The sequence below is a fragment of the Balaenoptera physalus genome, assembly GCF_965194825.1.
Source record: "Balaenoptera physalus genome assembly, chromosome: 17".
NCBI classification, from domain to species: Eukaryota; Metazoa; Chordata; class Mammalia; order Artiodactyla; family Balaenopteridae; genus Balaenoptera; species Balaenoptera physalus.
The window spans coordinates 83,232,500-83,255,567 of NC_138895.1; the positions used below are offsets into that span (position 1 = coordinate 83,232,500).

At 58.6% G+C, this 23,068-nt stretch overlaps 1 protein-coding gene across 5 annotated transcripts in view; it reads right to left on the bottom strand.

Moving 5' to 3' along the window:
* The window catches only part of SLC45A4 (solute carrier family 45 member 4), a 106,573-nt gene that overhangs the window by 27,292 nt on the left and 56,213 nt on the right, over positions 1-23,068 (bottom strand). For 3 of the 5 annotated variants that reach the window (XM_082433836.1, XM_082433840.1, XM_082433837.1), the window contains 6 exons: positions 12,574-12,762; positions 11,043-11,222; positions 8,971-10,004; positions 8,090-8,189; positions 6,938-7,149; positions 4,510-5,551 (listed from right to left, as the gene is read on the bottom strand). In XM_082433836.1, the coding sequence (XP_082289962.1) occupies positions 5,189-5,551; positions 6,938-7,149; positions 8,090-8,189; positions 8,971-10,004; positions 11,043-11,222; positions 12,574-12,762 (2,078 nt within the window). In that variant the 3' untranslated portion in view covers positions 4,510-5,188. Of the gene's footprint in view, positions 1-4,509; positions 5,552-6,937; positions 7,150-8,089; positions 8,190-8,970; positions 10,005-11,042; positions 11,223-12,573; positions 12,763-23,068 lie in introns of those variants that run through there. The other 2 variants (XM_082433839.1, XM_082433838.1) reach the window with 2 other exon arrangements.

Sequence of the window (23,068 nt, forward strand, 5' to 3'; positions counted from 1 at the left end):
CCCTTCGCCCCTTCGCCCCTCCGCCATCCCCAGGTAGGCCTCCCCAGTGCCCCAACTCAGAGCCAGCCTCCGCCCCACTGCAGGTCAGCAGCCTCGGAACAAATCAACCCATCCAGCGTTCATCTCTCACCGGCTGCGTGACCTTGGGCGAGCCCCTCCCCCTTCCTTTCTTCTGTTGCCAAGTGCAACAGGTCACCAGCATGCTGGGTGGTTATCATAACCGGCTGGCTCAGCCTGAAGCCCACCTGAGCCAGGTGAGGTGGGCCGAGCTGAGACCCCCCCACCCCCCCACCCAACCCCCTCGCCTCTGGCAGGTACCCTGGAGGGCCTGGGAGTTCTGACACGGGGCCCCAGGTTTGGGGCTGGGAGAGCCTCTGGGGACACTTCAGGAGCCCTTACCTAGTCCACACCCACTGGCAGCCCTTGGTCAGAGTGGGGCGTCTCTGCCCTCCCCACCATGGACACCCACCCAGGTTCCAGGAGGGCAGGGGGCGGGCCTGGGTCCACAGCCCAGCCACAAGAGGGCAGAGGGAGGGGCTCTGGAGAAGTGACACAGACACACCCATGCTGTCACCTGGCAGGGAAAGGTTTATTAAGTTTCAACCACAGAGTGACAGAGCGAAACAGACATAGGGAGAACCTGGTCTACACCGGAAAGTGAGCGTGTTATACAGACAGGACCTTGCGCACAGGGATGGGGCAGAGCGCGCCAAGCAGCCACATCAAGCGGAAAGAAGCCCCAAGACCTAGGGCTCTGCATCAAGACACACAAACACCAGGCCGCTTGCGCCCACCTAATAAGAAAATTAAGTGATGTGCGATATTATTTTCTTTATAATCCCTTTTCCTCATAAAACGTTATGTGTTTAACACACACTTATATCACTGCTAAAATCAGCAAGAGCTATTACAGTGCTCCAACTTAATTAAGTTGATAAAAAAAAAACTTGTCCTGTGGCCAGTTCACAATGGAACTAAATAAGTTTTGTTCCGAGATGCCTGGGGAGTTTCTCTGGCAGCAAGAGGCATTTCCAACAATTGGGTCACTCCGCCACCCAGAGAGACAGTCTCGGTCCACAGCACGTGGAGCTGTGCCCCTGGCAGCCCGGGGTAGGGCAAGAGAGCAGGGTGGGCACTCAGCTCGGTGGAGGGCCCAGTGGAGGCAGCCACTCCCGAGGATGGGCTGGCCAAGGGACCAGGACAGCGATGGGCGGCTCCCCACGAGGAGGTAATGACAACAGCCCCCAAACGTACCGGGTGTCCAAGGGCCGCGCTGAATCGACACCACTCCGCTGACAGCTGTGCCCCAGGAACGCTCAGGGGGTGGACCCTCGCGTTAGCCCTGTCAGGCGGGCCTGAGGCCCCAGGCCCGGAAGCGGGCAGAAGATGGATGGTGTGTCCTAGAAGCAGCCGCCTGCAGATGGAACGCGAAGAGTCGGGCACGTCCGTTTCTGGCAGCAACCTTCCCAGGAGGCCCCTCACAGGGGTGCCTGCGCTCCCAGTTGGGGCAGCCAAAGGTGGACAGAAGCCCGGGTGGAAGCCCAACAGCTCGAAGGTGGCTCACGTCCAGAGAATCTGGTGTCTGACAGCCTTGCTCCGCGCAGCTGTCCCCGTCACTGGCTGCCGCACGCCCTCAGCCGCAGGAGGGATCGGCTGGCACCTCCCGGAGCGTTTTTCAGCCCAGGCTACAGAGGCCTGTGGTGCCCGGAAGGCGAAGGCTGGAGAGAGAGAGGACGGCCCTTCCCCACAAGCTCTACCAGCCACTCCTGCCTCTGCAGCCTCTCAAAGGCTCCACCTTGGGGTTCTGGGGGGCCAGTGATCTACGCCTCCACACACTCGTGCCTTTAAGAAAACACACCCGAGGACTATTTGGAGCCAATGACCCAGCCGTCCTGCCTCCCTCTGGGGGACACTGCTGGTCCCCCCCACCTCAGGGGCCCTCCAGCCACCCAGGGAACATCGCAGTGCTGACCCTGCCGACAGAACGGGGACAAGGTCCCGCCTGGCCGACCCCGATGGCCCCTCGAGCCTCCCCCGGGGGCACTCCCGCACGGGGCAGACCCCTGCCGTGTGTCTGGGGCATCGCTTTGAAAGATTCTTCACTCAGCGGACTTTCATAGGGAACCAGGGGTGCAAACCAGACCTATGTTACCCTATTCTGGTAGTAAGTCCATTTATACGACACGGCAACCAACCAAATCCCTGCCAAGCCCTCTGCTCAGGGGCACCGGGCCCTGAGCGGTGCCCGCAGACCCCCGGGGCCCACAAGGCCAACTCCAGGGTCATCTCCAGCATCAGCCACCCGGCCAGCCTACCCAGGGGTTGTCCCGGCCTGACCAGTCCCCTTGGCCGGAGCACCAGACAGAGGACCTTTCGAGGTAGCAGGCCACAGAGGACGGCTCTGCGGCAGTCGCCCCACGTCGCCCCAAGGCACAGCGACAGGAAGCACACACCCCTGAGCCATGGTCGGCAACGCCGCCTCCTGCAGGCAGCCCGCCCGCCCTGCCTCTCAGCTTTTCTTAAGACACAAGGTGACGACAGAGCTTCCAGTCAGTGCAACCTGGGAATAACCTCACTGCAAGGACGGAGCCGAGGTGAAAGCGCTCACGCCGTGCCTGCTCGCCCCCAGGCGAGGGGCCGGGAGGGCAGTGCTGCAGGCCGGCTCCATGACAGCTCCTGATCCAGACCGCGAGGCACCTGCCCTCCCAGACCGACACAGTAAGACACACTTTGGTCACAAACATCCAAAGGGCTTTGAAATCTGTAAAACTCGATGGCAGCACACTCACTTCTGCACGGAGCCGCCAATCGTGGTCACGCCCTTCCCTTCGCGGGCCTTTATCACAAGCACCTTCCAGCGTGGTTCTTGTCCTAAAGTGACTTCAACAAATGTCCTTTGATGTCTTCGCTGGTTCAGATCACGGTCAAGTTTAAGGCTGGGATCTCCAGGGTCAACACGCTTTTCAGGTGGTGGTCTCGCCACAAGCCCCTCTTGCTCCTATAAATCAAGCCCCAGCTGGGCCCTGGGGGCCCTGGGTCTAGAAGGGAGCGCTGGCTGTGGATAGGGGCGGGCCCGCGAGGGGTGGCCCTCTCCCCACCATCCCCGCCACCCCCCATATTCTCTGCTCTCCGGCCTCCCCGTTTTCTAGCTGCCAGGAGACCCCTCGAGGAGCAGCTAAACGCAGGCTGCGATCGAATCACAGCAGGAGGACCTACCATCCGAAAGCTATGAAGGCCACTGAATTGCATATAAGTGACCTGCTGGGGGCACCCGCTTGGTTAGGGGGGGGCGAGGGGGAGGGTGCTGAGAAGCACACACCGGATGGCCGGTGGGTCAGCGGGGGCCTCGGGAACACCGAGAGGGCCTTCAGTGGTGGGAAGGACTTTCCCGTCCAAGCACGAGATTCCCAAGGCCATGCTCCAGCTATGATGCCATCGAAAACACTCCCGTCTTCCGGTCGGTTCTCTGTGATCCTGGGCTTCTGAGGGAGGACACGTGGCCTGTGGACACATCCGACATGGACAGGCACCGCTGCCCCTTGGGCACAAATCACAACCTACAAAGTGCCACCAGCAACGGAGAGACAGGGCAAGACCAGAGGCTGGTCAAATACATTAAACACGGCTATTCCTTTCAACACACAGAAAATTCAAGTAGTTTATTTAAAAACTGCTTAATTTCATCTTGAAATATATGTTTGCTTTAGAATGATCATATTGCAGCATGATTCTCATGCATTTTAAAGTACTTTATTTAAAAAAAACATCAACTTGAGGCAGCGAAGTATTACAATCCTCTCTCACTTTATCCGGGTAATGGGCGGGAGGCCTCCCTCTTTCTCCTGAGATCAGTAAACCTAGACTGACCGTTCCAAAGAAGAAAAGCAGAAACTGCTTAGTTATAAAGAGAGTGTGGTTTGAAAAGCATTTCCAAACAGCTGCAGCATGTGACGACCGTGCTTCCCCGGAGCCCGAGTTTGGTTCTCTGCTGAAACCAGAAACACCGTGCCGAGTTGACCCGTGGACCGGACCGACCTTCTTTCTATCCCAAGACCCACTTCTTCACTGTGAGGTGGCTCTGATTCCAGTGGCCAGCGGGGAGAGCAGGCGCAGAGGTCAGAAGGGTGCAGAGTGTCCGGCGTGTGGGCCTGGCGGTGGGGCACCAGAGGCAGAGCCACACCGGGAGCTCTGCCCTCGTGATTTCCCCCACAAATGGTTTAAAGACAAAGTGCAACGTGAGAATCACAGCCTCTCCAGGGAACTTCGGACAGGACGACGGGCAGGAAGGCTGAGCACGGGCAGCAAGCAACACACAGGTAGGCCCGCAGGCAGGGGCAGGTCTGCTAGTTCAAGGGCTACCCCGGCGCTGGCGGCCCATCCCAGCCCGCTGGGCGGGGTGTCTGGAATTGGCCCTTGTGAATTGCCCTGGTCACCCCACGAGAACCCGGGGGCCTTGCCTCCTCCTGGCTTTGGTGTCACTACTACTGCTGCCCGCCGCCCACGAACAGGGCTGCCCGGGCACAATGCAGCAGACTCTGAGGAAAACAGGAGATAGATGCTGTTCTTCCAAGAAAACCACAGTTTCAGGGAAAAAAAAGAAGAAGAAAAAAAAAATTTTTTTTTTTTCTAAAGTAATCAGAGAAAAATACTCTCCAATAGCTGCAGCACCAACAAAATGTGATGAGATCTGACAGAACGTCCAAATACCTGTAGGCATCCACAGGGAAAAAAATTTGATAAAAATGTTTTAGTCACTGACTACATGACTGCTATCTGAAGAATTCAGATACGATATAGCAAAATACATCAGATATTTTTTGTTTTCAATTATAACTTTAGAAATGCAAAAATCTTATTTTTTTCTAAATCACTTATGGTCTACGTTGTAAATCTGCTTTATACTTTTAAAACATGCAGAATAATATACCTGCAGAGTAAAAGACAAAGTTGAAATTAAAAGATCTTTTTCGATTAAAAAAAAAAAGATTTCAAATGATTCTTTTTAATTGTGGAAAAAGTAATTAATGTGGTATTTTTGCCTAGTGGCGCCAAGCTACCCTACAACTACCGAGCCTCCACTCTGGTTTGCGCTGCCGCTAAGGCCACAGCAGCCAGCCTGCAGGGGCGGTGTCCCCCGCCCCTCCCCGCCTCCCTGCCGGCCCTGGAATGTGTGTGCACGGGGCGCGGCTCAGACCATCGACTCGGTCTCCGAGAGCCCCTGCGGGCCCTCCTTCCGGGACAGCTTCAGGACCGTGGGCTTCTCGATGCTGCCGCTCCCGCCTTCGCCCAGAGCCTGGGAGGACAGGCCCTTCTGCTCTTCCTTGGCCTCTTCAGACCCCTCTGGGTAGATGACCAGGAAGGTGGCCGTCAGGAAGCCCAGGAAAGAGCCCACAGAGGCCACCATAGGGATGACGCGCACAGTCCCGACCGCATCGACCACGCTGCCCAGGGCGGAGGCCACCAGGATCTGGGAGATATAGACCTGGCAGGAGAGGATGGCACAGTCTATGCCAAAGCCACGCTTGGAGTTCCCGGGGCTGTGGTGAACGTACTGCAAGAGAGGAGGACACAGGCGTGAGGGCCGGGGGTCAAGCCGTCGATCGTCCTTCCCGGGGTTTGAACATTAGCTCAGAAGCGTGGACACAAAACCTGCCTTTCCCCTCAGCCTGTTTGTCCCCGTCCCTACCCGACTTCTATCGAACATATAGTATTGGAGGTTCTGGCCATTGCGATAAGGCAAGAAAAATAAATTAAACCTATTAAGAATTGGAGTATACGTATAGCTGACTCACTTTGTTATACAGCAGAAACTAACACACCATTGTAAAGCAATTATACTCCAATAAAGATGTTTTTAAAAAAAAGAATTGGAGGGGCTTCCCTGGTGGCGCAGTGGTTAAGAATCCGCCTGCCAATGCAGAAGACACGGGTTCGAGCCCTGGTCCGGGAAGATCCCACATGCCGCGGAGCAACTGAGCCCGTGCGCCACAACTACTGAGCCTGTGACTCTAGAGCCCGTGAGCCGCAACTACTGAGCCCGTGTGCCGCAACTACTGAAGCCCGTGTGCCAAAGCCCATGCTCCACAATAAGAGAAGCCACAGCAATGAGAAGCCCGAGGACTGCAACAAAGAGTAACCCCCTCTCGCCGCAGCTAGAAAAACCCTGCGTGCAGCAATGAAGACCCAACGCGGCCCAAAATAAATAAATTAATTAATTCATTAAGAAAAAAAATACAAATGAGAAACAGAAGTATTGTCTTTAAAAAGAATTGGAAAGCAAGAAATAAAGCTCATTATCCATGGATGATGTGACTGTGTATGCAGAAAGCCCAGAAGAATCTATAAATATACTATAACAATTAATAGAATACACCATATTTAGGGAATATCATAAAGGCTCAATACTATAAACTTTGAACTCCCTCTAAATTGATATATGTAATCAATGTGTTTCCAATAAAAAAAAATCCCAGAAGCTGATTCTAACATTTAAATGGTCAAGAATACCCAAGACAATCTTGAAGAACCAAGTTGAAGAACTTATACTACCAGGTTTCAGGTCCTATTATAAAACTACTTAAGACAGTGTAGCATCATCTGTCTAAGGACAGACAGACCCATGGAAGAGAATACAAAGATCCCCACAGACAGACACCTGACTTATGACGATCACGACACGGCAGTGCGGGTGGGGACACTGGGTCACATGGCCATCTCCATCCTTTGTGGGGAAGCCATAAAGTTCTGATCTACCTTAGACCACACACACGAAGTCTACCCCAGGTAGGCCACAGGCCGAGGGTGCAAGTGCAAGGGAAGACGTGAGCTGGAATGTCCCATGCAGCAGGGCTGGTGAGAACCCTAGAGCCGCCCACAGCTGGTGACCCTGCCCCAGGACCTCACCCACCAGCCACCCACGCCCCCACCGGCCACACACCTCCTTGATGTCGTGGTACTGCCCGAGCAGGGCGTAGGGGCAGTAGGAGATGCTCATGGAGACAATGCCCATGGTGCTGATCATGATCATGGCCACGTAGACGTTGGCGAACATGGCCATCACAGCTGTGCCGACGGAGAAGCCCAGCGTCCCCAGTACGTAGATGACCCTGATGCTCAGGTCGTAGTTGTCCAAGTACTTCTGTAGCAGGGCTGCAGAGAGAGAGGCCACCACAGTGACTGACAGGCATCGCCCACTCGCTCCCCTCCCTCTACCGCTGCGCTCAGCCTGGCTCAGGAACCTGGTGCTATCCTGCAGCCCCCTGGGGCCTCCCTACCCTGCAAGGTCAGGCCTTCCTGATCCTTCCACCGATCCAGGCCCACTCGGCACCCTCTGGGGCCCTGTGCCTGGTCCTGCCTCGAGGACTGAGTTGTTGCTGGTTTTCCTCGCGAGCACCCACCCCCTCTGGGTCTGGAAGGACAGACTCCTGCTCACCCTTCCTGACCCAGCCCTCCTGAGAAGTCCTCTGTTAAAGCATCGGCAGCACCGTGACCGTCATGAAGGCTGCCCGCTGCCCCTGGCCGTTATCTTGGTCATCCTCAGGTAAGAGCACAGGCAGGGGGCCAGGCCCAGGCTCAGCCAGGAGACCCCTAACTGCAGCTCTGCCCCGTTTCGAGAAGGTGTGCCGGCATGTCGCTCCCGGGACTGAAGCCTGTCACTCCCACCCCCTATCCTCCAGGACACAGCTGAGCCTAGGGAAAGGCTGCTTGTCTCCTCCGGCAGGGCCCAAACACATGGTATGCGCTCAGGCAGGACCCAGGATGCCTGCCTCAACCTCCCCCGGCGTCCTGGCTGAGGGCACAGCTCCTGCAGCGCCGCCACCCCCCAAGCCGTGGTCAGACCCCTCCCCGAGGAGCCTGGGCAGGCGCCTGCCCAGAGGACAGCCCGCGGCGGGTCTCAGGACACCAGTTCCCGGTATCAGGCTAAGGTGGCTTATTCCCAAGATGAGGATGAGTGGATTTCAACGCTGCTGTCCCTGAGGGGTGGCCCTGTCTGGTCAAGGCCCGCCGTCCACAGAGCAGGACGCCCGCCGGTCTTTCCAGTCATGGAGCATGTCCAGGCAAACGGCTCACCTGACTGGGGGCCGCTTACCTGAGCAAGTCGCACCGGTGGCCGCGTAGATGACCAGGCCCCAGCAGCCCATCTTCACGCCCGCGTTGTAGGCCTGCCATGCGGTCGAGTTGGATGGAGCCTGTTCCAGAAACGAGACTGGGGTTCAGAGGGTGGGGACAGCGTGCTGTACCTCCGGGCAAAGGAGGTCATTTACGTCGCAATTTACGTCTCGACGGCAGGCAAGCCGTGTACCACAGTGGCAGCACCACACGGAGGAGGAGCAGCCTCGGCCCAGGCCGGGACCTGTGGCAGATCGTTTGCAATCCCCCCGGCCTCGCTCCTGCCCCGAGTCTGGCGGATGCGACTTGCAGCTCCTGCCTCTGCCCTCTTGGAGCCCAGAGGCCTCACGAAGCAGCTCAGACAGTCCAGGGTGGTGAGGACCACGTGGGGCGGGAAGGCCTGAGCCTGCGCTGGGACCATCCTGGACCTCCCGACCCGACTCTGGGCGACACGGGCACAGGTGCGAGTCGGCTGATGCCGCGGGGACTAGGAGCCACGCCCAGCTGGCCTGGCCACAAGCCCACAACATGGCCGTTTTAACCCTCTGCACACGGCGTCTGCACACGGCGTCTGTACACGGCTGTACGCGGCGGGAGCGGGCCTTCCTGCCTCTGGCTCCTCGGCGCTCCGGCACCCGCCAGAGCCTGCCGTTTGCTCGCCGCGGACCCCAGCGTGAATGCCCTCTCGGGCGCACATGACGACTCCCGACCGTGTTAACAGGGGCGCACGCTGGCTGGCTGCCCACCATGCACCCCTGCAGCTTTGGGGGCGGCCTGCTGGGCGCCGGGGCAGCAAGCTGTCACCACAGCCAGGCTCCGCCACGCCCCCCAGTGTCCCAAGTGGGGGCCCCGGGCGCTCACCTTGGGGTCCCCCTCGAAGATGACCTGGCCCATGAAGTCGGTGTAGAACACGGCCTCGGCGATGACGGAGAACCAGGTGAGCAGGTGGCAGAGGCAGAGCCGCACCAGCTCCTGGGGCATCTTCAGCATTGACAGCCAGAGCAGCCGCACGGTGGTCTCGCCCTCGCCCTCCTCGCTCTCTGTGTCCCCGCTGGACGTGGTGGCCCCGCTCTGGTTGCGGCGGCGGCAGCGCTGCCGCTGCCGCTTCTGCAGGTCGTACAGGTCGCTCATGCTGCGCGAGGGCTTGATCAGGACCACGGCGTTGGCGCGCCGGTAGCGGTAGCGGTGGGACCCGGTCTTGCCGTAGTAGGAGAAGGTGCTGGAGGCCTGCCGGCGGAACATGTGCCGGCGCCGCCGCCCGGAGCCCGCCGTGGCTGAGGGCTTCACGTCCACCCGGCTGCAGACGCCCAGGCCGCCGCGGGGCGGGGAGCCCCCTCCGTTGGGGAGCCCGGCTGTGCTCAGGTGGTTCTCCAGCAGCGTCTCGTCCTCGCCGGCGGGCTCGCACAGCAGCGGGGGCAGGCGGGGCGGCCGGGCCCGGGCGAGCTCCTGGCTGGTGCTGCAGGGGGTGCCGGGGTAGGAGGCGTCGTGGAAGATGGAGGGCTCGATGTCGTGCAGGAAGAGCAGCTCGGGCTCCAGGCCCAGCGTGGCGTCCGGCACGTGCAGCACCGAGTCGCTCTTGCTCCGCACGATGCCCGCGTCCAGGAAGTCCAGGGCCAGCTCGTGCTCCGACTGCACCTCGTCCGGGAACAGGGCGCCGCCGTCCAGGACGCTGGCGCGGGGGCCGGGGGCCGGTGCGTCGGCCGCGTCCACGCCGCGCTCCTGCTGGGGGCTGTAGTGCTCCTCGTCGATGCTGAACAGGTGCAGGGCCACCGACACCGAGAACACGATGGCCGCGAAGAAGAAGAGCACCTCGTTCTGCGTCCGGAACCAGGCGCCCAAGAAGGTCTGGGTCCAGTCCAGCCCCCCCAGCACGTAGCCGATGGCCCCGCCGAGGCCTGAGGGACGGGGCGGGGCAGCAGTGAGCGGCGCAGGCGCCTCAGCCCCCAAGGAGGGAACCGAGCCGGGGGGAACCCAGACGGGTGTTCAACACCCCCCCCCCAACACACATACACACACACACACACACTGGGGTCCAGGGCCGCCACTCAGAGAAAACGGGAGGAACAAGGCAAGGAGGAACGACACCTGAGCCCGGGTTCGGAATCCCGGCCTGACAGGTTCCTGCTTCATGAATTCGGACAGAAACAGGCGGCTGCCTGGGGAACGCTCTCCGCACTAACCGCCATCCCCTGAGCTCACATTCCCACATTCCCGTCGGATGGGAAAGCCGCCCGACTCAGGGAGCAGCCAGCGCAGGGCCCTGGACTGGGGCCACCGGGCTAGCACGTCCCCCACCCCAGACCACAGTCACTTGGCCCTGCCAGGACCCCAGCTCACTGCCTGGCCCACCGGCGTCTGGGACAGCAGCCTCCGCCCGCCCTGGCGACCGCAGAGGAGCGGGGCGGGGGCGGGGCGGGGGCGGGGGGTGGCGAAGGCGGGGGCGAGGAGGGGGCGGGGGGTGGCGAAGGGGGGGGCGGGGCGGGGGGTGGCGAGGGCGGGGGCGGGGGTGGCGAAGGCGGGGGCGGGGCGGGGGGCGGGGGTGGTGAAGGCGGGGGCGGGGCGGGGACGGGGACGGGGGGGGGGGGGATGGCGAAGGCGGGGGTGGCGAAGGCGGGGGCGGGGCCGGGGGGATGGCGAAGGCGGGGGCGGGGCGGGGGTGGCGAAGGCGGGGGCGGGGCAGGGGCGGGGCGGGTGGGGTGGCGAGGGCGGGGGCGGGGCAGGGGCGGGGCGGGGGGGGTGGCGAGGGCGGGGGGGGGTGGCGAAGGCGGGGGTGGCGAGGGCGGGGGCGGGGACGGGGGATGGCGAAGGCAGGGGCGGGGGGTGGCGAAGGCGGGGGCGGGGCGGGGCCGGGGGGATGGCGAAGGCGGGGACGGGGGATGGCGAAGGCGGGGGCGGGGCGGGGCGGGGGCGGGGGGGGGGAGGGGCGCTCTCACCGGCAGAGAAGGCGTGGATGTTGAGGGCCATGTCCTGCTCCTCGCTGTCCACCACGTCCAGCAGGTAGGCGCGGATGGGCCCCTCAGTGGCGTCAGCACTGAAGTCCAGGACCACCACCCCCAGCACCGTGAGGACGATGCCAATGGGCTGCCGGGTGGGGACATCGCCGAGGGACAGACCTGACAGGGCAAAAAGGAGCAGCCGATCTCAGCCCGGTGGCAGGCAGTGACCTCCCGGGGAGACGGCGGCCTCCCACCCGCAGCCAGAAGGGCACGTGCTCCTCGGCACAGCGTCTCCTGAGGGAAGGAGAGTTTTGTCTTTCCTGGCTCTGGGAAGGAGGCTGTGAGCCGTAATCACGCACCTCCCTCAGGCGAGTCTGGCCCTGAACCCAGAGACCAACCTGCCCCCCTGACAGCTGAGCTAAAGCTGGTTTCACTGGATTCACCGCCGTGGGACCGAGGGGCGCTCTGTGCACAAAAGTGATGGGGGGGCCCTGGGCTCATGGTCTGGAACCCAGGACTAGCCCCGGAGCTCTGCAGATGAGGCGGGTCTCAGACACACCCGCCCTGCGTGAGGGCAAGGAACCTGCTGGCTACCTGGACCCTGCAACGCCCGGGAGCAACACAGGCGCAGCAGGACAGAGGGCACCGGGCCGGAGCTCCGAGCCGCCGCGTTTGGGCCACGGTGGGCCGGGCCCACCTGCACACACAGGTCCTCGAGAAAGCCGCAACGTGCCCTCTAAACTGTGGCCGCGGGCGCCAGGAGGGCGGCACCCCCGGACTCCTGATCCGGGGGCATCTGGATGGAGGGGAGGTGGGTGGGCGCTCAGCTCAGGGAGGCCTTCCTCGGCTGCCCCCACCAAGCTGGCACTAAGCTCGCCCCAGGAGGCCTCACGCAGCCTCTGAGCAACTGAGCGAGGCTCTGGCCGCACAGCAAAGTTTTCTGCGCCGCCCTCCCCAGTCCCTGAGCCTCTAGCATCAGTGACCCCCGCCTGAACTGATGCAGACTTGGGGCAGGCTCGCCTATGTCAGAACACAGATTAAGCCTTCGACTTAGAAAGTCATTGCCAGAAAACAGGGTTTTGTTTTTCACCAGTGCTGACGGTTGCTCTCAAGCAAAAGCTATTTTCCCACGTGCAGTTGTTTCAGTTGAAAACAAAACAACAACAAAAAGAAGCAAAACAAACCGCGAGTACACGAAACAAACAACAAAAAAAGTATCACACTAAGTCTGGACATTTTCAATACCAAGCCTAAGAAAAGGAGAAAAAAAAAAAAGAGAAAAGATAATTTCTGAAATAATGCTGGAAACAGGACGTGGTGTCAGATACGCATTAAAAACAAACGGATCACAACAGGAAACGCTCCCTGAGAACAGGTTCCCACGGCGTTCCCACGTGGGGCCCGTGGCCTGGCCACCGCCCGGGCGCCCAGGGCTCGGCACAGCTGCCCAGTCCGGGACCAGCCGGTCTGAACTCTTTAAACCTGCACATCTTATCGAGTCCCGGTCAGGGCTCTGCAGGACACTCACCGATGGCAGAGCCGTTAAGGAAAAGTGCCACTCCAAAGAGCACGCCCACGCACAGCACGAGGATGAAAGGCCGCCGGCGGCCCCAGCTTAGGGTGCACCGGTCACTCGCGGAGCCGATGAGGGGGGTGAAGATGAGGCCAAGGATGGGGCTCAGGAACCAGGTGAGGCTGTAGTACTGCTCCGGAAGGCCTGCAACAGACACGCGGGCCGTTACACACGTGAGCGAGCGCGCTGCAGACCACCTGCCCCAGGCAGCTCGGGCCACGCGCACACACCCCTGCCAGCTAGAGCGCCCCCAGGCAGACGTCCCCACCTGCCAGGCCCGGTGTCTGAAATCAGCCAAAGCCCAACGGGGAAGCATCAGGTGGCCCCAGGCCAGAACTGGGCCGTAGAGCCGGTGCCCTGGGACCTGCCCAGGGAGCACTCGGCAGGCGGGCACAAAGCGTATGGCGCAGGACACAGGACCCAGCGGGCCCGGGGCCGCCGTGCACACGTGGAGAGGCTCCTGCAGGGGCGTCGGCACGAGGGCAAGACCCTCTCATTCCTCTGGCCCTGACCAGGGCCTGGGGTCTCAGGGGCTGCTCAACGCCACCCTCGGGGACCAGGCACTGAGCCCGTCAGCCCAGAACAAGGCGGGCGGGGGACTGACGCTCCGCTCCCGGGATCGTGGGCCTCACAGCTGAAATCTATCACGAGGGTCCTGCAGAGGGGCCTCGCAGCCACTGTCGCACTAAATGACCCCAGCAGTGGGCTTCTGAGTGGCTACTGAGAGGCAGCAAGAGGGGAAGCCTCAGTGTGTGTCCAGCTGGAACCAGGGGGTTGTGTCTGGTGCTTAATCCTCCTAACTGCCCAGGTAGACAGGGATTACTGTATCCATTTCACAGGCGGGCAATCTGAAGCTCAGAGAGGTTTAGGTAGGTAATCTGCCCTGGGTCACAGAGCGAAGAAGTAGGAGCCTAGGACTTAAACCCAGGGCTGCCTGATTTCAAAGTCTATGTACCCACCGGCCCCACTCTACATGCTTCCTCCCTATAACACAAACACGACGCCCGTCGCCACTGGAACAACGAGAAACGAGTCTGGCTCATTCATACGCAGGACAACACGGCGGAATCCCGCACATGCTGGGTGCACAAGGGCACACACTGTGGGTTCCATTTACATGATGTCCAACGGGGCTAAAGGAGTGTCTGCTGGCAGAAGCCAGGGCGTTGGTCGCCCCTGGGAGGGGCAGGGGCTTCGGGCTGGTATGTTCTGATCTTGATCCGGATGGGGGTCCCTGGTGACAACTCACCCAGCTGGAGACTCGGATCATGCACCTCTCTGTATGTCATACTACAATGAAGAGTTTACATAAAAAAATAAAAGCGTGCCTTGGCACGCCAGCGATTGTTAGCTAATGTTTTACACCACCAAAGGCGCTGAGAAATGGAATATTGTGCTGAACTACTAAGAAAAATAAACTGTGTAGGAGGAGGAAATCGTTTTCAAAGGAGGAGGGAAGCACCTTTCAAAATCGTTGCTAACGTGCCCATTAAAATATTTATGCATTCAGCCTAGAATTCAAGGTGTCAGCCTCGACCTTTACACCACACAGAACCTTAGGAAGGGCGAATTCTGTTCCTGATTCAAGTCAGCAGAACGTACTGGTGTTTCAGGAAATGAGAAGCCTGCCGAGTGTGCTCTGCTGACAAGCGGTGGTCTACGTGGCAGGCCCGGGTCCTCGGCGTTCACTGTCAAAGTCAGGCACCGGGGAAAACGACAGTGGTACCGCCACGTCGGCCGCGCCGACACTTCCTATGCTCAAGAACGCACAGTGTCTAAGCATCAGGCTTCTCAAAAACGGCTCCCGCACAAAACCATTTAGAGGGTGCGGTGTAGTCGGTTTCAGAGAGAAAGGAAAGCATTCTTACCCCAATGGACAGACTCTTAACTATTGTTGGGCTTTTCAAAGGTCACAACTTTCCTAACGAACGGTGACTAGCTTGGTGACGGGGCTCCGTGCAGAGCTGCAGCACGCACGCACTTGCACACACGCAGGCATGTGTGCACACACGTCGACTCCCTGCCGTGCCTGCCGTCTCCCCTGGGGGCCTGGCCCTCCAGCTTCAGGCACAAGAAGTGTTCTGGACTTCTGCACCTGCTGACTCTCACCTCCCTACCTGGTGCCTCTTAGAACTCTGAGGGGGTCACCCACCCAGGAGGCTCCCACTCAGCCGGGCTCACCACCGCTGCTGTAATTCCACACCTGCTGAACCACCTGTACGCGTGCCCAAGAGACGGGCATCCCTGAGGGCGGAGACCCACAGAGGCAGGTACCAACGACTGTTGAACTGAACCAAACCCGAGGTGCACCTGCAGCGGGGTCAGCCTGAAGACCCCAACCACCGACCTCTGACCCTGCGCACTGCTGCTGGCCGGCCCCCAACCCGGGTCTGATCTTCAGCTGTGGTTGGCCACCCCATCCCCCAGTGCCCTCACCCGCCAGGCCTGCCATCTGCCCCAGGCCACCTTCTCCATCCCCAGCCAGCCCACCACACACATGCCTCCTGGCATCAGTCATCTTGGCTCCCGGTCTTGAACGCACTCAACACTGGTCCACGAGTAGGGGGTCCGGGCACACGACACGCCTGGGACCAGCTGTGCTTGCTATGCAGTGGGGGAGCGGTGGTTCCTGGCCTCGGCAGCTTCCACTCCCAGGGACACGGGCATTATTAGCAAACTCACCAGGCGACAAGCATCTCAGGGTGACCCGTGGCGCTTCAGGGACTGAGCGGGTCGGGAGGGCAGCACCCTTGAGTCTGAGGGAGAGAAGCGGATGGGCTGCCAGGCAGTGGGGGCAGAGGGGGTGGGTGTTTCTCTGGCCATGGCAGGTGGAGCTCTTTACAGAGGAGAAGGCCCTGCGACCCCGGCCGGGCCTCTCACAGGGGACAGGGGACCAGGGACCAGGGACGGGAGGTTCGGGACCCGCAGCATCATCCCACGCACCTGCCTGGATGTCGGGGACTCGGGAGGCGTCAGCACTGGATCCCTCCTGGCACCTCCGCTGGGCGTGGCCGGAGGGGGGCTGCCGGGCAGGGCGGCCAGCAGGGCCCCACTGTCATCCCGTCGCTGCTCGGAGGAAAGGTGTTCGTTCCAACCCCTCTCCCTTCTCAAGGTCAATGCTCTGGAACACGACTGAGCAACTCTGCGGCCCCTTTTTGTTAAGAACGTTGCTACGTTTTTTAACGGTCGAAAAAGATCAAAGTAAGAACATTTCCTGACGTGTAAAAAGTGTCTGTAAATAAAGTTTTATTGGAACGAGGCCACACTTGTCCGCTGATGAATGGCTGCTTTGAGCTCCATGGCAGGGCTTGGAGCTGCTACAGACACGCGGCCAGAGCGCCAGGAACATTCACTCTGGCCCCAACAGGAACCGCCTGCCAACCCCTGCTCTAGATGCAGCGCGGTTGTGTGTTGTCCAGGGTTTGTCTGTCTCCTGAGTTGTGCTCACAGTCGGCCCTATTACTGCGGAAAGAGGGGTGTGAAATTTCCCAACAATGACTGCGAATGACTGTTGGTGTCTGCCCGTCTTTGCTTCACCCGTGTCTTAGGCTCTGTTCATCAGGAGCACACGCACCTCACTCCTGAGCCCACCCTTCCATCCTGTGAGCTGCCCTCTGTACCCCCGGCAATGCTTCGTCTTTATCTGGGGTTAATACTCCCACCAGCCGACTCAGGCTGCCTGTTCCCACCTTTTCACCTCAACCCCTCGGCATCAGTCACGGTGTTTTACGAGAAGATGGGCGGGTCTCGCTGTTCCACCCACTCTGGTGTGTCTCCTCGCTGGCGTGTTTCGTCACTTACATTTAGAGTAACTGCTCACGTGGGTGACGTCAGGGCTGCCGTTTTCCTACTTGCTTCCAGTCTGCCCCCTCCTGGGGTCTCCATTCCTCTTGTTCCTGCCTTCTTTTGGTTAACTGAGTATTTCTCCACATTCCATTTTAATTTACACATTGGCTTTTTAGCATTATTTTGTAGTGGCTGCTCTAGAGACTATATTACATGTCAACTTTCAGTCTATTTGTGGATATTGTTCACGTCACATAAGAAATTAGTGACTGTCTGTGCCCGTTTACCCCAAGCCCCTTTATGTTGAAGCTGGCACATACGTTTCATCTGCAGCCATGATAAACCCCACGCTGTGCTGTGAGTTTTTATTTTAAACAGTCATTTTAAAAGAATTAATAGGAAACTGGTCTTTTATTTTTACCCACCCATCTTACCATTTCCATACCTTTCCTTCCTTCTTCCTCGAGATCCCAGTGTTCGTGTGGTATCACTTCTCTTCAGCCTGAAGAACTGTCTGTAGCTTCTTCAGCATTTCTCACAGAGGTCTGCTGATGACAAACGCTCTTAGAATTTACCTAAATTCTCTTTATTTCACTTTTTGTTCCTAACAGATATTTTTGCTGGATATAGAACTCTGGGTCAACTCCTCTCCCCGCCAGAACTTCAAGACACAATTCCACTGTCTTCCGAGAAGGCTGTGACAGCCCACATGACTACATACATGTCTTTTCTTCCTCTGGTGCCTTCGAGATTTCCCCTTTGTTGCTGCTTTTCAGCAGTTTGACTATGGTGAGCCTAAGCGAGGCTTTCTTTACATTCATCCTGCTTCACGAAGCTGTAGATTTAAGCTTCCACCAAACTTAGGAGGTTTTCAGTTATTTCTTACTTCACATTTTGATGCCCCATTCTCTTTCCTCTCTTCCAGGACTCCAATTACACGTATATTAGACATTGTCCCACTGCTTCCTGAAGCTCTGCTCATTTCTTTTTTCAACCTTTGTTCTCCCTGTTCTTCATATTAAGTCATTTCTACAGACCAATTTCTCAGTGCACTGAATCTTCTCTCATCATAAAGGTTAATTTTTATTTCAGATACTGCATTTTTCAATTCCAGAATTTCCATTTGGTTCTTTTTTAAAATAGCTTCTATTTCTCTGTTGAGATTTTCTACTCTCCACCTAGAGCCTGCTTTCCTTTATGTCCCCGAGCAGAGTCAGAACGTGTCTGATGATTCCAACACAAGTCATCATCTTGGGGTCAGGTGCCTTGTGGCTTTTTCTCTGGAGTGAAAGTCATGTTTTCCATTTTCTTTTCTCCCCAAATGTCTAACAGTGTTGAGTTGTAGTGCAGACATTGTAAAACGATGTGTCGCAGAGACTATATTCTGTTACATTCCTTCGATGAACAATGATATATTTCCCCCCACAAAGGTCAATAACTGGACTTTGATGAATAACTCTGGTAAAAGCGTTTTTGCACAGATATGCAGGTATAAAACACATATAAAAAAATGAACATAAAGACTCCTTCTCTCCTTAAGTACATCTTAGAACAGCCATGACTAAGTTTAACTTGATACGTATTTCAGAGCTTAAAAACCCAAGAAATTAGTAACAAATTTTTGCACAGTTTAACTTGAGGCACATGCGTATATTGTCCTAACACTGGAAATACTTTCTTGACATTTGATTTGATACTCTTATTGGTTAAGCTTTTGCCTTTTAAAAGTTTTTCTAGGAGAAAATACAAGAAAAAAGTATCTATCCAGATTACCCATCACTCTTTGAACATTACTCAGGAATAACATGATCTTAAAATAGGTCAGTTTTGAAAAACACTGACAAGATGCTGGACTGTTATTCTTCTATTCCGGATCTCTTTTTGAAAAAGAAATGAGAATAAAAAAGTAATTTTGTCCTGACATTGGTGGGATGAGATACATTCGTACTGTTCACAAATTCAACACACAAGAGTGTCTGTTTCAAATGAGATCAACACTAATAGGTAACAAGAAGTAGAGAAGCCAGCTTTAGGAGATGCACTCATCCTACCCAATCCCTCTCGGGTTTTACCAGCGTTGATATTTTTGTTTTAACAAACAATTAGCTTGGCTGGACTCGAACTCAAAACTGTCTCCCCTGTTTTTTTAGCTTTAGCTAAAATCTGTCCCATTTCAGGAATTGCCAAGAATTACGAGCAGAGATGACAAATGGGATTTGGGGTTCCCCGGCTCTAACTCTGCCCTTGGGTTCGGATACCCAGCTGTGTTCTAGCCCCTCTGGGCGGCATCATGTGAGGCCAATCTTCAGGGGAAAAGCCATAAGACAATGAGAAGCTCACCGGGTGCCCGGCCCTTCTCCTATTTTGGATGCTCTCTAGTGCTGACACGCACTAGAGGGGAAGCTGCACGGATAAAACTGTTCCTTGAAGATCCGGCCTCTTAGCTGGAGGGGCACAGACAGTGGCCAAGCGCTTGCTTCTGGCCATGGGCTCATTACCACAGTGGTGACCATGCGCTGAGAGGGGCTACAGGGCCTGGTCACAAGAGAATTGCTTGTCCACACTCTCTCTCTCTGGCCTACACAAACATTCTGTGAACGTCTGTGAGCTGCAAGGCTCTGCGTCAGACGGGAGTAGCTGAAGACTGACCGCAGAGGACACAGGGAGTGCCTGGGAGACATGCCCCGGCCCCGGCTCGCCCTCGGCTGCTAAGTGCCCACCGCCCACCCGCGACCGACCGGGCCGGCAAATGTGGGACACACAGGGTCTGGCCGATGCAAAGCCTGTGCTCTTCCCAAGTACATGCTACGACATGGACACGTGTGGAGAGGCTGGCCATGCAAGGCGACAGAGAAAGCCATCTTCGCCGAAGGCGCCCCCTGGAAACCCGGGCTTCTCGCCCCTCCCTGGGAGGGAGCACGGCGTGAGCAGTCTGCACTGCCCCGGGATCGCCCCGCGCCCGACAGGAGCCCGAAGGAGCCCTCACGTGGCAGCTCACGCTTCAGCACCCGACAGGCTGACCCAGTGCCAGTTCCCCTCGGGCAGCGGCACTGACATTCCTGGGGCCCCTGTGCCTGCTGGCCGTCGTGTGTGTACTTTGCCCAAGGAGCTGCTGCGCTGAGGACACTGCCCTGCCCGGGGAAGAGCGCAGCTCACCCCGCACGCAGAGCTTCTGAGGTTCAAGTGCGCGTCACCAGAGTCACACTCCGTCCCGTGTGCCCCTGCTCGGGCTGGAGTGCCCGCCCGCCCCCCCAGAAGGCTCCTCTGCACCGAGCTGTGCCCTGTGCTAAGTTTGCTGAAGGTGGCCTTTCGGGGCCGGGCTGTCGGGGGAGCCTGTGTTCTGTGGGCGCATCCCCTTAGACGCAGAGGCGACTTCTGACCTGTGTGACAGTACCAGGGTGAGGTACGAGCTGCACAGACGTGAACTGGCAAGTTCTGTCAACCTTCTCTGAAAACATGCATGTAACTGAAATTCAAACGGGCACGCAATTTAAAGTGACTCTTAGGAACTCATTAGGAAAGTCGTCAAGCTGGGTGCTGGTTAGTAATTCACCCCAAACCCGTGTCCTGCTCGCCCAGAAACACCACCATCACCAGGCTTCGCGCCACCCAGAGCGCTGGCCGCCCCAGGAGGGAGCAGGAGGGGCTGCAGGTACGCGTGGATTACCCGCTGTGGAGGTTCCCCGGAGCCTGGGCCGCCTTCACCAGCGCACCGACCCTGAGAGACCAATGGCTCGGGGCTGGCAGGGAGCCAGACCCTCAGCCCAGCCGCCCCTCAGCTTTGCCCTCCGCCCCCGCCAGCTCCAGCCTGTCCGTCCGACAGCTGCCGAGGCGGCCGGGCCGCACCTTCCTCTGGTTACGGTGCCATCGTCGCCCCCCACCCGACCCTGTTCAAGCGACTCCTTCCTCATCTCCCGTTCTCTCCCCCTACTGCAGCCTGGTTTCCCCCAGAGCCCCCCCCCACCCCGAAACTGCCCTCGGAGGTCACCAGGCCACCTACCTGCCAACCCAGCTGGCCCTTGTTTATTAGACTTGGCCGAAGGCCCCAGGAGGGCAGAGGGCGTTGGCACAAGGGCCAGCTCTTGGCACAGAGCCCGGAAAGCGTGGGGACCAGAACCACGTGGTTGCTGCGTGAAGACGCTGCCGGGCCCTCCCACCCGCACCCCTCCTCCTCCCTGCTTGGCACGGGACCCCCCACACCCAGGGAAGGCCTCCGCAGAGGGGGATCCGGGCAGAGGCTGCAGGACCAGGGGGAGCTGGTCAGGCCGAGGAGGCAGGAGCGCCCAGGAGGCGCTGACTGGACCGACCGTGTCCCCAGTTCTCCTGAAAGTCACCCTGGGCTGCAGAGGGAGTGCAAGCCCACCAGGAGCTGAGCGCTGGCGGTGTGGTGACAGCCGGGGTCACCCCGCGCTGGGCAAGAAAGACAAACACTTCCCATCACGTCCCCAAAGCAGCCCCGGAGGAGCGAGCCCCGAGAACACAGCCCCATCCCCGTCCGTCCCTGGCGTGGCTGCCGCTGGGAGCCCCGGACACGGCATTTCCCAGCAAGGCTCTAAACACACGCAGCACCGGTGTGTAGTAAATAATTTTTGTTTTCTTCCCGGCAAAAATGAACAACAATGGTGGGACCAGAAAGGCTCCCCGTTCACAGGAAACGCCGAGGGTGTCACCGCTCGCCGAGGGCTGTGTGAGGTCACGGGCGACAGCGGCCACGCTCAGTCACGCGCGGCCTCCCATTCAGCTCAGCGGCTTTTGTGATAAACTGGTCCTTCTGGGGGGAGGGGGCCAGGGGACTGGGAAAGCTGCCTATAAATCTTTAACAAAAGATCTGAAATGGGAATAGGAACTACATTCTTTCTCTCAATAGACAAAGCCTTCCCCATCAAGATATGCTTGTATTCTCAGACAAAACCTTCATGATAACATTAAAGCCATGAGAACTCGCTCTCTGTGGGAACGCTTGGCAGCCTGCAGTAACCCCGGATGAACGTAACCAACCCAGTGGGGAACGGGGCACTAAGCAGCCCCCTTGAGGGCCACAGCCGTGAAAAAGCACGGGTCCTGCCGAGGCGCCGGGGCCCGGATACAGGCATGGTACCGAGGAAAGGGCCCCCCCTGAGCAGAGAGGGTCTGCACTGGGCAGGGGGCAACCCCTCGTCCAGCCGGATGGAGGGCCACAGAGCTGAAGAAGTCTTCCAGAATCCCGGGAAGGTAGGAAGAAGGATTAAAAAAAAGAAGCTCAGATGCCTGTTCTGGGGCCTCCCCCTTGGAACAGCAACGACGGGCCGGGCCCTGTGCGTGTCTGCGGGGGATCCTGTGCGGCCCAAGCCCCTTCCCAGAGTCTAGGCACTCGCCCCGGGCTGGGCCTGGGAGCCCAAGAACTGAACACAGACGTCCCTCATCACAGCATTAGAGCAGAGACAGGTGCCTGAAGGCACAGGTCCCAGAACCGGGGCCACGCGGGGGCCAGTCCCAGTGACGTCGGGGACAGCGGCGACATCAGTGCCGCGGGGAGAGCCATGTGATAGGGTTCGTTCGGTTTATGCATTAGGTGCTCCCTGCGGGTGGACTTTGGTGCCGAATGAGCTATTTCGGATGGAGAGGCAGTAGTCTGGAAATAGCACGATTCACACTTACCAAAGGCACCATCAGTCAAATTCCGGAAGGTTCCGAACGGCCTTTCTTCCGGTAAAATAAACATGCTCCAGCCCCTCATGTTGGCCCTGAGGCTGGGCTTAGTTTCCAGGGAGTAAACCGCCAGCCCCACTCGGGGGCTGCCCAGCACCTCGGTGGGAGCAGTGGTCCTATGCTGAAACGAGGAGGAGCCTCCAGGGCCCAGCAGGATGCCCTCGGCCAGATGCACACAGGCACTGAGCCTCTGGAAAACCCGTGGGCGCCCCTCCTGCTCTGCCGGGGCCTGGCTGCGGGGGTCTTTCTTCCCCCAGCTCCCAGGAGCACAGCCCACTGCAGACTTGGAGCACCGGCCCCTCCCCACCACCCATCCCACGCTCTTCGGAACAGATGCCGCACTAAGCAAGCGTGCCCAGGGCACGGGTAGGGGGAACAAGCCCGCCCCGAGCCCCGCGACGGCCACTCGGCACCCCGGCCCAGGCTGGCCCCTGTGCAAGGCCTGGACGCAGTGGCAGCCAAGGTCTCTCCCAACTCTGAGAGTCTGCGACCTGAATTAGGGTCGCGGGGAAAGAACCCAGCCACCGCCCTATCTGCTGCGATTCACAGCTCTGGCTTTAATAACAAGCGGGCAGCAGCACACCCAAAGCTCCGGTGGAGCGAGGTTAAGGAGCATGTGCTAGGGCGGGGGGAGCCCTCCTGCGGACGCCGGCCAACCTCCCCGGCGTGAGTCAGTGCTCCCTCCGGCCGGCCTCACGGTACCGAAGCGAGGTCAGTGAACCGGAGGTTCAGAGAGCCTTTGCACGACATCTCCACACGTAGACACGACACACAGAGGTCACCTCCAAGGGCCGGGGACAGTGAAGTGTAGGCGGATAGGTAGTTAGGCAGGCGAGTGTGTTACCTTCCTTGTCAACGCAATTCATCCGTAAGCGCGTAATTAATGTTTAAATAATGGGTGTGCTCAGCCAAGGACGGACCCAGAGGATTCCTGGAATTTAGGAGCTGGCTCCAGCAGGCCCCTGGGCTGCAGACA